This window comes from Artemia franciscana, chromosome 10 (genome assembly GCF_032884065.1).
Source record: "Artemia franciscana chromosome 10, ASM3288406v1, whole genome shotgun sequence".
NCBI lineage: Eukaryota > Metazoa > Arthropoda > Branchiopoda > Anostraca > Artemiidae > Artemia > Artemia franciscana.
The window spans coordinates 6635238-6652553 of NC_088872.1; the positions used below are offsets into that span (position 1 = coordinate 6635238).

The 17316-nt window shown below is 34.9% G+C and overlaps 1 protein-coding gene across 3 annotated transcripts in view; it reads left to right on the forward strand.

Annotated features, from left to right (window-relative positions):
* The window catches only part of LOC136031711 (katanin p60 ATPase-containing subunit A-like 1), a 63567-nt gene extending 56103 nt beyond the window's left edge, over positions 1–7464 (forward strand). For 2 of the 3 annotated variants that reach the window (XM_065711413.1, XM_065711414.1), the window contains exons 10-11: positions 1392–1631; positions 6818–7248. In XM_065711413.1, coding sequence (XP_065567485.1) covers positions 1392–1631; positions 6818–7016 — 439 coding nt within the window. In that variant the 3' untranslated portion in view covers positions 7017–7248. Of the gene's footprint in view, positions 1–1391; positions 1632–6817 lie in introns of all 3 variants that reach the window. The other variant, XM_065711412.1, reaches the window with a different exon arrangement.
* The last annotated feature ends 9852 nt before the right edge of the window (positions 7465–17316 follow it).

Consider the following 17316-nt stretch of genomic DNA (forward strand, 5'->3'; position numbering starts at 1 on the left):
AAACTCAATGAAAATTATAGAAAATGTAACTTATAGCTACATCTCCGAATCATTAAAATGACACCATCGTTTTCCATTTTTTCATCCCAAAGCCCTTAGGTTTCTATACTAATGTACTGCCTCATGGCATATTGCTCTGGGCCTAGACTGCATAGTGTGAGGTGTCAAGTTTTGCACTCGAACTTGCTCTATAAATGGTGTCAAAGCAAGCAGAACATGGGTGGGCTATTTTCTTCAGCACTAAAGTACTCTTCCCATCATCAATCAAAATAACAAATGTGAAAAAAGAATGTTGCTTTAAGTTGTGAAAGTTATTTTGACAACCAGAAAGAGCTAAAGTGAAGAAGAACGTTGGAAGCTTGCAGAAAAGGCAAGAAAATAAAAGTAGATGGTTGCTGAACAGCAAGCAAAGAATAGAGGCTCTTGAAAAGTCATTACAAGAAAAAAATACGTCATTGGGTGCAAGGAGCAAGCTACTGGCAAACTTTTTGAAGAAGCTAGAGATTGGCTTAAAATTGACATTGAAAAGATGAAATGTAGCACGCCCAAGTCGTGTAAATCACTTTTATTGCACACCGAACAGAAAAAGGAATCAGCAGCTTTTAAAATTGATTCATGTCATTCATGAATCAATGACATTTTCTGGTCGAATCATCTTGATATCACACATGTCAATGTGTGATCACACATGTCACACATCACACAGAAAAAGGAATCAGCAGCTTTTGAAAATAATCAGGAAATCATTAATCAATGACATTTTCTGGTCGAATCATCTTGACATCACACATGTCTTTCCAGAAGATGATGACGCTACATTGTCGACCTTCCTGGTTTCAAACTTATGGGAGGTCGGTTTGAACATCAAGTATTATGTTAAGTGTGTTATTTATACGGGAAACAACAGGTAGATCAGGTTCCTTTGGTCCTTTTTTGTGTGTAAAGAATGTCTCTAAAAGTTTATTTTTTCGCCCAAAAAGTCCCCATTTTTGACCCCTTGAACCTGTAGTATGCCAATAAATAAGTAATTAGTCAATCAGTCAATTAAACAATCGATTCGATTGTAGTACCTTTGAATAGCTATTGTTTATTCGCCTACATTAATTGACCAATAGACTAATTCAGTGATTTGATTGATTGAACCATTAATGATTGATCAATGTAGTAATTGTAATAGTTTGGATTGTTTTATTGACCATTAACGAATTCTAGACTTTATAATGACTCACTGGAACGAATCTGTTCAATCAGTTAATCAATTAATCAATCAATTATTCAATCCAATTAATGAGTTCAGTAAATTATCGCATTAATCTAGTAATACCGGTCAATAAACAAGTTGAATTAATATGTTAATCAATTAATTATTCGGTTGCGGTTTCCAATTCCAGTGATGATGCAAGCAAGGTTGTAATGGTTTTGGCAGCGACCAATTTTCCATGGGATGTAGACGAAGCTCTAAGAAGACGCTTAGAAAAAAGAATCTATATCCCGTTACCAACATTGGAAGGAAGAGTATCTCTGTTGAATATCAATTTAAAAGAAGTGAAGGTAGATGAAGACGTGGATTTGGAGAAAATTGCCAAAAAGCTGGAAGGGTATTCTGGAGCTGATATTACAAACGTTTGCAGGTAGTTTATTTTTGATTAGTTTAATTTATTTTTGATTTATTTTAATTAGTTTTGTTAAAGCTTTATTTATCCTAGGGTCCCTATAGCACAGACAAAAGGTGTGTAATATAGATGTCCAACAGTCATATCTTACATTGTTAGAACTGGGTGTCGGGTATTAGGCGTGTCTTGTAGATATTCGTCTTGATTTGGATTTATGGTTGAAGACAGTGTTGTCAGGTCTATTGAACGGGCAGTTTGCTCAAGCGATCAATTCATTATTGTTAAATAATAATTATCAAATGATCATAGGTGCAAAACTGATAAGTAATCATCAGAAAATTTATCCCCCCGCGCGCGCAAGTCGTTACGCGCCATAGTAGTTGCGCGCCATTGTAGTTGTGTCCCTGTGTCCCATCTGTGAACATATATATATATATATATATATATATATATATATATATATATATATATATATATATATATATATATATATATATATATATATATATATATATATTTAACTACGTAAAACTTGCGAATGTACAAAATTCTTGGCTGTCCCATTGTCTGTGCATATAAATAGATTCTCAGGTTTACCGACTCTTGAACATGCAACATATAATTGTCCATGGGAAAAACAATCTGTATTCAGATCATTATTCTAATGATTGCCCTTGAGCTTTGTTGATGGTGATTGCTAATCGAACATTCCCTGTGTCCCTGTCGTCATTTATATACCCCCCTTTGCCCCCCGGCGTCCCCGTTGTTGTTGTTTCCCTGTGTCCCGGTCGTCATTTGTGTCCCGGTGTCCCAGTCTGTAATTTCTCTTTGAGTGTCGCGGTCGTCATTTATATTCCCTGTTTCGCGGTGTTCCGGTCGTCATTTTTGTCCCGGTCGTCATTTGTGTTCCGGTGTCCCGGTCTGTAATTTCTCTTTGAGTGTCCTGGTCGTCATTTATATTCCCTGTGTACCGGTCGTCATTTGTGTCCCGGTGCTTTGTTGATGGTGATTGCTAATCGAACATTCCTTATGTCCCGGTCGCTTTCTCTTTGAGTGTCCCGGTCGTCATTTATATTCCCTATGTCCCGGTGTCCCGGTCATCATTTGTGTCCCGATGTCCCGGTGTGTAATTTCGTCAATCAACAAACATGACGTCAGTCGACACACAAACATGACGTCACTCGACACACAGACAACTTATTTTTATATATATATAGATGTCCCGGTGTCCCGGTCGTCATTTGTGTCCCGATGTCCCGGTCTGTAATTTCATCAGTCGACAAACATGACGTCAGTCGACACACAAACATGACGTCACTCGACAGACACACACACACACACACACAGACAACTTATTTATATATATATATATATATATATATATATATATATATATATATATATATATATATATATATATAATGAACCAAAAATAGAAAAAAATATATATTTTATATATTTTAAAGTCTGGCATTGAAGCTTGATCTCTCAGTTCAAGACCTCCCCTTTGTTTGTACATGAGTACATTGAGGAAATGATAATAAGCCAAATGACGCTATTTAAAGCTATATGCCACATAAATTGAAAAGAAATGAAAATTGAGAAAAAATGAAGAAACAAAATTACATTCGGTTTTGCCGATACTGAAAGAAAGCTACATTGGCAGATTTTTTTTTCAGGAGATGTGCTTTCTATTTGTGTATTTAAAAATGGAAATTTTAAAGAAATCATAAAATCAAGTTAGGTTTAATTTTGATGCATGCAACAGCAACAGCTCTGACTTTCGAATATTAGGAATATTATGAAGAGGAATATTAACATGAATTTTAAAAATCCTTGACTTTTAAAACAAATAATGTATAGCCCCAGAAAATTCTTATATATAAATCACATTAATCCTTCAATAGCAACTTGCATTACCAAAATTCAGGTTTTGTCTTTATATTGATTATTTGAAGCTTAGCAAGGGAAATGATTAATTTTAGAACATCAGCAAGCGCATGCATAAAGATTTAGTTACGTTTTCTTTTTTTAACTCCAACTACACGTCGAAAAACGAAATTTACTGCTCATAGTTTCACGCTGTCTATGCATCCAAATACTTTCAGTGAACCTCTAAGCATTATGCAACATATTGTCTTCTGACCCCCCCCCGCCACCATTTTCATAGTAAACAATATTATAATGTTATCAATGGCTTATATGCCATAGCTGTGGCATAGTATGTCAATTTCAAATCTTAGAAACCCTAACCTGTAGTAAAAGATATGTTTGTAAAAGCCGATTCCACCATAAATACTTTTAGTCTGGATTAGAAACTTGAAGCTCCTACTGGCAAAATCCTCCCCTTTGTTGGTGTATCCCTTTTTTCGTTTGCGCTGTTGGCATCATTTTAACAACTTGCTCTCCATCAGCTCCTACAGACTTATGGGAAAAATATAAGTCAAAAATGTCCGAAGATATACTCCATCGAAAACAGTTAGAGACGTCAGATATGACTTTTGATTTTACATCAGAAATTTATAACTACACTTTAGTTATTATAGAAGATTTGTGCGTACGTATGGCAAACAAACCTCTTCAGGATTTGGGAATGCCTTCACCTAAACGTATCGCTGCTGTTTCGACTTGTGTAGAATTGGATCGTGAAAAAAGTTACAGTACGAATGATCTATTGTCGTATGTACAAAATAACATTTCCAAGTTAACGTCGGAACAAAAAGACATTTATGATACGATAGACTCAATTTCAGGACGTATACAACTACCTGCTGATTTCTGTAATTTAGTGACGTCCAAAAATTAATTGATTGAAAAAGTATTTCCGAATATTCTAAAAAATTATAAAAATAATAAATGGCTAAGTGAAAGAGCGATTCTCGCACCCAAAAATATAGACGTCCACGAAATCAACTATATTGTTTTGACCAAGATTCGAGACCAGGCAGTCCTTTACAAGTCAGTCGACACAGTTTTGGAACCAAATGAAGCGGTTAATTATCCATCTGAATTTTTAAATTCCATAGATCTTTCAGGGTTTCCACCACACGTGCTACAACTAAAAATAGGCGTACCAATAATACTTTTAAGAAATATCAACCCACCAAAGCTTTGCAATGGCACGCGACTTGCCGTAAAAAAAAACAATGGAAAACCTAATAGAGGCCACAATCTTGACAGGGCCTTTTGAGGGTGAGGCTGTTCTTATTCCTCGCATTCCCATGATTCCAACGGATCTGCCTTTTCAATATAAAAGATTGCAATTCCCAATTCGATTAGCATTTGCAATCACCATTAATAAAGCTCAAGGTCAATCATTAGAAAAATGTGGTATAGATCTTAATACTGATTGTTTTTCCCATGGACAATTGTGCGTTGCATGTTCGAGGGTCGGTAAACCTGACAATCTATTTATATGCAGCGACAATTGGACAGCGAAAAATGTTGTATATTCGCAAGTTTTACGCAGTTAATTTGTATTGTATCTACCTATCTATCTATCTATATAAAAACGAGTTGTGTGTATGCATGTTTGTTTGTTTGTAAAAAGAGTGTTTGCATATGACGTCATTATTAGTACATACGGCTTTGTATATGCACAGACAATGGGAAAGCCAAGAATGTTGTATATTCGCAATTTTTACGTAGTTTAACTCCTGCAGACGAAATGAATGCTTGCCTGAAAAATTCTAATTTATGGGCACACGTAAAAATATTAAAATTAACTACAAATATGCGTGTCCGATTGCAAAACGATGACTCTGGTAAAACATTTTCAGATCAATTGCTGGCAATTGGAAACGGAAAGCTCCCAGTAGTGGGAAAGCCAAAAATGTTGTATATTTGCAATTTTTACGTAGTTTGAAACACATATATAAATCTATCTATATTCACAGGTGGGACACAGGGACACAACTACAATGGCGCGTAACGACTTACGCGCGTGGGGGGGCTTGGGTGGGGCGCGAAGCGCCCCACCAACTAGGTGTTGGGGTGGCGCTTCGCGCCACCCCAACAGCTAGTTTTCATATATATAGAAGATAAATAAGTTGTCTGTGTGTCTGTGTGTCGAGTGACGTCATCTTTGTGTGTCGACTGACGTCATGTTTGTTGATTGACGAAATTACACACCGGGACATCGGGACACAAATGACGACCGGGACACCGGGACATAGGGAATATAAATGACGACCGAAACACTCAAAGAGAAAGCGACCGGGACACAAGGAATGTTCGATTAGCAATCACCATCAACAAAGCACCGGGACACAAATGACGACCGGGACACAGGGAATATAAATGACAACCATGACACTCAGAGAGAAATTACAGACCGAGACACCGGGACAAAAATGACGACCGGGACACCGGGACACAGGGAATAGGACACCGGGACACAAATGACGACCGGGACACAGGGGAACAACAACAACGGGGATGCCGGGGGGCACAGGGGGATATATAAATGACGACAGGGACACAGGGAATGTTCGATTAGCAATCACTATCAACAAAGTTCAAGGGCAATCATTAGAATAATGAGGTATAGATCTGTAGTTGCGAGGAAGTCTCCTTTTCCAATACAGATTGTTTTTCCCATGGACAATTATATGTTGCATGTTCAAGAGTCGGTAAACCTGACAATCTATTTATGTGCACAGACAATGGGACAGCCAAGAATGTTGTACATTCGCAAGTTTTACGTAGTTAAAAATATATATATATATCTATCTATATTCACAGGTGGGACACAGGGACACAACTACAATGGCGCGTAACTAATATGGCGCGTACCGACTTGCGCGCGCGGGGGGTCTTGGGGGGGGCGAAGCGCCCCCACCAACTAGGTGTTGGGTTGGCGCTCGCGCCACCCCAACACCTAGTATTAATTAATTATAGATTGTTAATAATTAATTAATTAATTATTATCAATTAATATTATTGATAATATGATAATATTAATAATCTTTTCATAGAAAGCCTTTCACGCTAAACCGGAGCTTGAATCTCTATCTCCATTGCACGTTTTTAGTTTTTGAATAGATTTCCTGTATTGATTGTGATGATATTAGACGACAATTATGACGTTTTATGAATATTTGGTGATGATTTTAGACGATAATTATGATGGTTTTATGAATAATTGTTGTTGATTTTAGTCGATAAATATGATTGTTTTATGAATAATTGTCATTGCTTTCAAGGGACGCGTCTATGATGTCGATGAGGAGGAAAATAGCTGGCTTACGTCCAGATCAAATTCGGCAATTATCTAAAGAAGAGTTAGACTTACCCGTAACCAGAGAAGACTTTGACGAAGCTATCAAAAGATGTAATAAGTCAGTTTCAGCTGACGATCTAGAGAAATATGTAAAATGGATGAAAGAATTTGGTTCCACATAAATGTATAAACCTTTGTCGGGATACCTGGACACAGGTGGACTGGGGACAGCTTTGTGTGTTAGGCCTCCTCCGCCCTTAGGTTAAACCCATCACCATCCAAAACCCCTTAACCTGCAAAGAGTAGATCTGTGTATATGTTTCTTTCTTGAGACCTTTCTTACCACATCCATTATGTACGGAAATTGTTTAGGGGGAACAGTAATGATAAAATGAACGATTTTTTAAAGATATGTTTGACGTGGTAGTAACTATGAAGAATAATTTGTTTCTATTATTAGCTAATCTATTCCATTAGTTCTAATTTTATACTAATAAGCAACATTGTTGGAGTTATATGTATGAATTTAAGGCTATTCTCTGAATATTATATATATTTAAATACGTTTTAATTTTTTTTAATGGATATTTTGTACTTCAATTTGAAATCTAATAAAGTCAAATTATAGCAGTTTTTTATTTTTGTATATCTGGAAGACTTCTTTTGGTTTCGTATGCATTAAATCTTATCAGTTTCCCTGTATTTTATTATCTGATATTCGTGACATACATACGAAGCAAGAATTTTATATACGAAAATAAGGCGAATAAATAATTATGAATTTTCATATTATTTTACACAATAGACAATAATAGAAAGATACATAGATCAGCGTATTTCAAAAGCCCAAGAGCCATAAACACAGAAAAAAATAAATAAAATATATGAAAAATATCTAATAAATTAATAAATTATAAAGGGAAAAAATACGTAAATCTTGATGAAGGAAGTGGCTCAATCCCACACATTACGGGGATTATGAAAAACAGCAATAAATCAACATCCCTAAGAGCATGTTTAAGAGATACATGTTTGAGAACATGTTTAAAATATATGAATTATAGAGAGATAAATTAATTTTATAAACTTTTCATTCCTTCTGAGCATTTATCTATGTTCACACCAACTGGAAATACTGTGGTTGGGTTACAGCTTTGTATAATACCAGGTAACAGCAAATCGATCCCATGTAAATATTTTCCCTTAAATCAAAGAGCACCTGGTACTTCCGGAGAAAATGGTCCAAATGGGGGGGGGGGAATTATACCGCCCTTCAGGAGCTACTATCTTTTTGTCAAATACCTCGTACCTGCACTGAATTGGACGGCAATTCTCCCTAAGCTGAATGCATTGACATAAAATCACAGCCAGATTATAATGTTTCAATGTTGTAGAACTTAAAACCAGCCCTTGGCAACACTGAACTTTTTAACCCTGTAAGATAAATCATACCTGGCTTTCTAAATCTGTTGGTAAATCACGAGAATTAAGACCATCATTCCATAAGTAAGGCATTCCTACTTTTTCTAGTAATGATTTAATTTGGGATGGCCCCGAAGTTTTCAAATCATTATTTAACATCTGATATGCTGCTGTTGCTAGTATATCTTCATTTCTCTTAATTAACTTCAACCAAAATCTAATCATCAAAATAGACCTACGTAGCTTTAAAGAAAACAGGCCCATGTCACCTTTCAGGATCTGTGAATGAGTAGTCTGGTGTAGTCCAAACACTCTTATAATGCTGGAGCTGGAGCGACTGCAACCACTGAGCCGCTTCTCTACCCCAAATCTCTGCTGCATATTCTATCGCTGGTAAAACATTTGTTTAAAATATTCTCTTATGCATTTTTAGGATTTTAATTCCCCATACCATCGGGTGTCTAAAAATTATAGACACGACCACTTTGCCAACGTGCAAACCGTTTATTTCATCAACGTGACTCTTTAAACTTCCATTTTCCGATAAAACAAATCCTGAATATTTTATTCTTTTACCTAAATTTAATTAATAAATTTATTAAATTTAAATCTATAATTTTCTTCACCACTTACTTTTTAAAATCAACTTCACTCTTTTCAACATTCAGTTTTAATTTTTTCATATGAAAATACTAGCTGTTGGGGTGGCGCTTCGCGCCACCCCAACACCTAGTTGGTGGGGGTGCTTCGCGCCCCCCCCAAGCCCCCCCGCGCGCGTAAGTCGTTACGCGCCATTGTAGTTGTGTCCCTATGTCCCACCTGTGAATATATATATATATATATATATATATATATATATATATATATATATATATATATATATATATATATATATATATATATATCTATATATATAAAAATAAGTTGTCCGTGTGTGGATCTGTGGATGGATCAGGTGACGTCATGTTTGTTCGCATATGACGTCTGAATTATTTCACACTAATACAAAAGAAGAAAAAAACTAAAAAAGGTAAAAACTACAAAAAAAACTAAAAAGAAAAAAAAAAACTAAAAAAGCTAAAAAACTAAAAAAAAACTAAAAAAAGGTAAAAATCTAATAACTAAAAAAAACTGAAAAAAATAAAAAAAGGCAAAAACTACAAAAAAAATAAAAACTAATAAAAAAACTAAAAAAGCTAAAAAACTAAAAAAACTAAAAAAAACTAAAAAAAGGTAAAAAACTAAAAAAAAACTAAAAACTAAAAAAGAAAAAAACTAAAAAAAAGGAAAAAACTGAAAAATAAAAGAGAAAAAGAAAACTAAAAAAATATGAATAAATATATATAAAAATAAGTTGTTTGTGGGTTATGTCTGTCTGTCTGTCTGTCGAGTGACGTCGTGTTTGTCCGCATATGACGTCTGAATTATTTCACACTAATACAAAAGAAGAAAAAAAACTAAAAAAGGTAAAAACTACAAAAAAAACTAAAAAGAAAAAAAACTAAAAAAGCTAAAAAACTAAAAAAAGGTAAAAAACTAAAAACTAAAAAAAACTGAAAAAACTAAAAAAAAACTAAAAACTAATAAAAAACTAAAAAAGCTAAAAAACTAAAAAACTAAAAAAACTAAAAAAGGTAAAAAACAAAAAAAAAACTAAAAACTAAAAAAGAAAAAACTAAAAAAAAAGGAAAAAACTGAAAAATAAGAGAAAAAGAAAACTAAAAAAATATTAATAAATATAAAAAATATAAATATAATATAAATTAGCAATCAACAAAGCACCGAGACACAAATGACGACCGGGACACAGGGAGTATAAATGACGACCAGGACATAAGTAAAAAAAAAAAACTAAAAAAACTAAAAAAATGGTAAAAACTACAAAAAAACTAAAAACTAATAAAAAAACTAAAAAATCTAAAAATCTAAATAAACTAAAAAAGAAAAAAAAGAAAAAAGGAGAAAAACAAAACTAAAAAACGAATGTATATACAGACCGGGACACCGGGATACAAATGACGACCGGGACACAGGGAATATAAATGACGACCGGGACACAGGGACACAACTACAATGGGGACGCTGGGGGGCACAGGGGGATATAAATGACGACCGGGACACCGGGACACAAGGAATATAAATGACGCCCGGGACACTCAAAGAGAAATCACAGACTGGAACACCGGGACACAAATGACGACCGGGACACAGGGAATATAAATGACGACCGGGACACAGGGACATAACTACAAAGGGGACGCCGGGGTGCACAGGGGGATATATAAATGACGATGGCGACTCAGGGAACGGTCGATTAGCAATCACCATCAACAAAGCTCAAGGGCAATCATTAGAATCATGAATTTTACCTTTTTTAGTTTTTTTCTTCTTTTGTATTAGTGTGAAATAATTCAGACGTCATATGCGGACAAACACGACGTCACTCGACAGACAGACAGACAGACATAACCCACAAACAACTTATTTTTATATATATTTATTCATATTTTTTTAGTTTTCTTTTTCTCTTTTATTTTTCAGTTTTTTCCTTTTTTTTAGTTTTTTTCTTTTTTAGTTTTTAGTTTTTTTTAGTTTTTACCTTTTTTTAGTTTTTTTTAGTTTTTTTAGTTTTTTAGCTTTTTTAGTTTTTTTATTAGTTTTTATTTTTTTTGTAGTTTTTGCCTTTTTTTATTTTTTTCAGTTTTTTTTTTAGTTATTAGATTTTTTACCTTTTTTTAGTTTTTTTTAGTTTTTTAGCTTTTTTAGTTTTTTTTTCTTTTTAGTTTTTTTTGTAGTTTTTACCTTTTTTAGTTTTTTTCTTCTTTTGTATTAGTGTGAAATAATTCAGACGTCATATGCGGACAAACATGACGTCACCTGATCCACAGATCCACACACAGACAACTTATTTTTATATATATAGATTTCTCTATGAGATTCAAAAGCGTCTGCAGATCTTGAATTGTACTAGTCACCAAAGCAATATCATCAGCAAATAATAATATCATCTGCAATAATGATCAATATCAATGATGCAATATCATCAAATGATGATGCAAATCTGCAATATCGTCTGCAAATAATGATATCATCTACAGTAATGATCAATATCAATGATGCAATATCATCAAATGATGATGCAAATCTGCAATATCGTCTGCAAATAATGATATCATCTACAGTAATGACCAATATCAATGATGCAATATCATCAAATATTGATGCAAATCTGCAATATCGTCTGCAAATAATGATATCATCTGCAATAATGATCAATATCAATGATGCGATATCATCAAATAATGATGCAAATCTGCAATATCGTCTGCAAATAATAGAAAATATAGTTTTTGGGTCCCTAGGCTAACTTTTGGAGCTCATCTATTTTCTAAAAAATCAACATCATTTAAAAAATGGTCAAACAATTTAGGAGAAAAAGTGCTGCCCTGTTGTACTCTGTGCTTAATATTAAAGGGCCTATAAGCCTTATTACCAACTTGTACGATTCCTCCCATGCAAATATACATACTCACTATCAACCTTACAAATAAATCAGGGACGCCACTTATAAACAGGGTAGCTTTCAATCTCTCTCTGTCGAATGTTTTATGGAGGTGCAGAAATCCTATATTAAGACACGCTTTTCCCTTTCCATATCTATCTATCAATGCCTTTAAAATAAATACTTTCATCTCCCGTCCCATACCCTGTTCTGAAACCTCCTTGTTCCTCATATATGATGTTATTTTTATTTAACCAATTAGAGAGCTTAGTATTAGCAAGCCCTATTAAGCGATAATTCTCATGTGCCTTCGGGCTTCTCTTTGAAAAAGCGGTATAAACAGTGATCACTTCAAATCACTTGACTATCGCCTTGAAGTTAACACGTTTTTTAAAGAAAAACAATTATCGGCATAAAAACTGAAAGAAATTTCCTAAATAACGTTATTGGTACACAAACAACACCTGCAACAGACCCCCCTTTTAAACTCTTAAATACCAACTTAATCTCTTTATTATTCACTTCGCCAAATAAATCATAATCATGTTCCCTCATAGGATAAGTTATCACCTCTGGGGTGTGCGCTACCTCTTGTATTTCAACACAATTTAAATTTATTTTCTAAGATCATCAACAATATCCGGTTTCTTCTTATTCTCAAACCCTTTTTTTTGTTTCTAATATTCTTTTTATTACGTAAGTTTCCGTTTCGAGGGCCATTGTCCTGAAACTGCCAAATCTTAACCCCAAGCTTAACAGCTCTGTGATCAGATTCGACTAAATCTAAAACTTCCCTATCAATTGATTCAGGTGCAAATAGCATATTAATTAGCACATAATCCACAACACTTGAACGTGGGCCGGAAAAACAAGTAAACTCGCCCTTACCTTTATTGTACCTTACTCAAACCTTTCATTCGTAATCATCTGGCCATGATCCCCGCAAAACGCGAGGAATATTTCTTTCCCAAACATTTATATTTTTTTCATCCTTGTTACTTCGTGGTATTCTACAGAAAAATCAGGACAAAACCTGCAAAATCCGGGATTAAGAAGGAAGTTTGGAGGAATAGGAAGATGAGTTTGCAAAACAAAATTAGAATATTGGAAGCTGCAGTGATGGCAGTGGTCAAATGAGGTTCTGAAGCATGGGCGCTTCGAATAAAAGATGAAAATTTGCTAGATGTTTCCAGAGAAATTACCTACGGATTGTTTGGGTACCCGACAAACTGACCGTATTTCAAACAGTAGATTGCACGGAAAGTGGGTATCATCCCTCTTTCTAGCTCTATCATAAGAGAAAGGTTGAGATGACTAGGGCATGTCCTGTGGATGACCGGTGACGGATTGCCAAAGATTTTTCTTTTTGGCTAACCGTCTAGGGCTAAATTAAAACTAGGTCATCCTCGTTTGGGGTTGGAAAATGTCGTAAGGAAAGATTTAAAGGAAACGAGAACTTCATGGAAGTATATAAAGAGGGAGATTTTGAATAGACTTAGATGGAGGAGCAGCGTGTACAGCTGTGCTGGCCTTGGGAGGCTTGGTGTTGCGATGAGTTGTTAGCAGTAATAGTAGTATTCAGGAATTCACAATTGAGAATTGGTTGGAATAATTCTTTGTTGACTATGACCCTTTTTACATTAGAGGGTAAACCAAGGCATGAATCTAATTTATATAAGTATATTGCACCTGCGCAAGAGCTGTGGTTCCTTTAATTGTAATATATTTTTCAACTGAATTGAAAATTATCTTAACTGGAGTATAATTACTTTAAAAAAATTACAGTTACTGATAATTGAATTGTATTTCTGTAAAAATGTAAGTTTAATTGGTAATTTACAAGGTACCCTTTAATGCACTTCCTTTTGTGACGTTAGGGTAACTCTTAGCTACTTTCACATTTAAATAATATAAATTTATAAGATTGTTGACAAGTAAAACTCTCCAAACGTAATTTATTATAAAAATAAGAATTAGATGTAAAACCGTAGACAAACAATGAGACATGGAACTCGAATGATTTCTATTTCAATCGATTTTCCTACCATGTGGTATCTCATGGCAAAACACAGAGGTAATAATAAAAACTTTACATATTTTAGATATTTAATTTAACAACTTTAAATAAAAGCTACAAACTTTAAATATTAAGCTGGTTATTTAAACATTCTAGGTTTGTGGTGATTTTCAAAATAGAACCAGCGGTTTTTCTTTTCCATATTCATTAATCTTGTCATGCGCAAAAGGTGCTCAAGTCAGATATTTTCTAAATAGCACTTTGATATATGTAGTTTCCAATTGTCTTAATTAGGCGTTTATAAGATGCGGAGCTGATTGATTTCATGTCACAGGATGTGGAGCCCAGGAAGTCCTTCTGCCATCTTGCGTTTGATTGGAAAATAAGGTGGTAATTCAGGCTAGAATATTTAAGTTACACAGCATTAATTGTCTTTAATATGCAAAAGATTTCGAAGTTCACTAACAAACTTTAGTCATCCTTGTTGATCTCTGTAGGCGTAAGTTGCGCTCCGGTCAACTATCCTCCTGTTAGCATTATAACACAGAAAGTTTTCGATTTTTCTAGGCTAGAATGTTAAGCTGACATATTAAAGGGGTGTTTCGGGCAAAACAAATGTCTTGAATACGTAACGTTCTTCAAAACACAGCTAATGGCATCTGTTCATGCTTTATAGTCTTAGTCACAGCAAGACAAGCTTGAGCCATCTATTTTACTAGTTTTGGCATTCCGGCATAGGAAGTTTCATATCTCTATATAAACGCCATCTTCCATTAATTGATTTTACAAAACGCCATCTAAATAGCCTTATATATATCTTCTCTTCGCCAATAGTAAATAGTAAATTGATGGATACTTCTCCAGTGCTTCTGCTGTTTCGTAATATGGAAGTTTCCTCCCAGGCTTTAGAAAACCAAATATTTTTGGCTTGTCCCAAAAGTAACGCCAAATTTGTCGAAATCCAAATTTCGAGTTTGCCTGAACTCCAAGGTGGAACAAAACCACATAGTTCTGTAAAAGAAAGTAAGTGTATGAAAATCGGATCATTAAGGTTGATTTTCAATTTGCAGGGCTTAAATTAGAAATAAACTATTTTGTTCGATATCATTCGGTATTGAAACCATTCGTGGTCCGTTGCAAAAACCTTTGCCGTATTTCTTGGTCGAATCCGAGCTCCTATGTCCAAACCATTCTATTCGTCTTTACGATCTAGAAAAAAATTAGTGGTTTCGCCAGGGGCAAGACTGTCGTGACAATATTTGAATGGAGAGGGGGGATACTACCAGGTTTTAAACGGGAATATTTCTTATTTTTGTCTTTTACTACATTTTTAAACTTTTCTTGTTTCCCGAGGTTGGCCATCGCCCTTACCTTTTGGTAGCATCCTTGGCTCAGAACTACATTGGAGATACCCTTTCAATCCCTACCCCCTAGAAAACGAAAGATTTATATAAAAGTTACTAACAACTTTCGGTAGATAAATTTGAATAAATAAATATTCACGTAGTTCGTAATAAGTGTGAAGCAAATATAGGTAATTGAGCCCCTTTAGCTCTCCAAAAATTTGTCTAAAAAGCAACATTTTGCGCACGGAGCAGTGACTCAGAGAGCGAGTGAGCCTACCCGTACTCCATTTAGGATAACCTTGGATATGATATTGAAAACAAACAGAAATTAAATAAGCAGATCTGTACAAAGAATTTTGCAATTGGAGCGAACAGGAGCCATCTTCTTCGGTTCAGTGGCATAATTTCACCCAATTCCTGGGGGGAGGGGGGCAAAGTTGAAGCCAATTTTTCCAAATCAAGTGAAAATATCAGTGAAATCTAAAAAAAACGGGCTACATAGTAGCATAAGGCAATAACATACAGAAGAAAATTGATATGTTTCTGTGGATGCCTGAATTATGCAGACATATCACAGGTTTAACGAAATTTTGAAGAAACTAAATATCAGCTGGGAGTTCGTAATGGGGTTGGGGGGGGGGAGGGGAATTACCCCTCTCGTGTCCCATAGCAAATTACGCCCCTGCTTAAAGTATCCCCCAGAGATTTAAAAATATGCGCTTTTTTGTTACATCCTACCGAAAATGAAATATTATTCACAATCTATCCTAACAACCTACGGAGATGAATTTAGATATTTCTTTCGTCATATTCTTCTCACTATCATTGGCTTGCTCGGAGGAAATTCTACAACTGAGCTTGTGACTTAGGAATCCGGCTATTCCTTAGATATTAAAGGCTGTGCCCTCTCTCCTAGCATAAAGCATGGCTTACATTACCTAAAGAAGTTGCATGTAACGGAAAAGCAAAAATTATCAAACAGTTCGTGGTAACGAACTGTAGTAAGGAGCGACCCGGCTCAATAGAAACCAAAACTCTAAAAAATGGAATTTTGATACCAATAGCTACATCAAAAGAATTGCATTTTAATGCTGATTTTAAATATATAAGTTTCATCAAGTTTAGTCTTACGCATCAAAAGTTACGAGCCTGAGAAAATTTGCGTTATTTTAGAAAATAGGGGGAAACACCCCCTAAAAGTCATAGAATCTTAACGAAAATTACACCATCAGATTCAGCGTATCAGAGAACCCTACTGTAGAATTTACAAGCACCTATCTACAAAAATGAGGAATTTTGTATTTTTTGCCAGAAGGCAGATCACGGATGCGTGTTTATTTGTTTTTTTTTTCCCAGGGGTGATCGTATCGACCCAGTTTTCCTAGAATGTTGCGAGAGGGCTCATTCTAACGGAAATGAAAAGTTCTAGCGCCCTTTTTAAGTGACCAAAAAAAATTGGAGGGCACCTAGGCCCCCTCCCTCGCTAATTATTTTCCCAAAGTCAACGGATCAAAATTCTGAGATAGCCATTTTATTCATCCTAGTCGGAAAACCTTATAACTGTCTTTGGAGACGACTTAATCCACCCCAGTCCCCGTGGGAGGGGCTATAAGTTACAAACTTTGACCAGTGCTTACATATAGTAATGGTTATTGGGAAGTGTACAGGCGTTTTCAGGAGGATTTTTTGGTTGGGGGGAGGGGTTGAGAAGAGGAGGATATACTGGGGGAACTTCCCATCGAGGAATTTGTCATGGGGGAAGAAAATTTCCATGAAGGGAGGGCAGGATTTACTAGCATTGTTTAAAAAAAAAACAAAGAAAAAATAAATATGAAGAAGTTTTTTCAGCTGGAAGTAAAGAGCAGCATTAAAACTTAAAACGAACAAAAATTATTACCCAAATGAGGGGCTCACCTCCTCCTAATACCTCGGTCTTTACGCTAAAGTATTTTTAGTAATGTCAACTATTTATTCTACGGTTTTTGAGATTCAGGGGTCATTCTTAACGAGTTGGGACAAAATTTAAGATTTAGTGTAAAGAGAGAGGTACTGATGAGGGGGCGAACCCTCTCATATGTGTAATAAAAACATGAGAATAAAAAATTCTTTACGTAAGCTAATTTATAAGTTACGTATATCTTCACTGATAAAAAGATTCGTAAAAAATTAAAAGTTCTAGTTGCCTTTTTAATTAA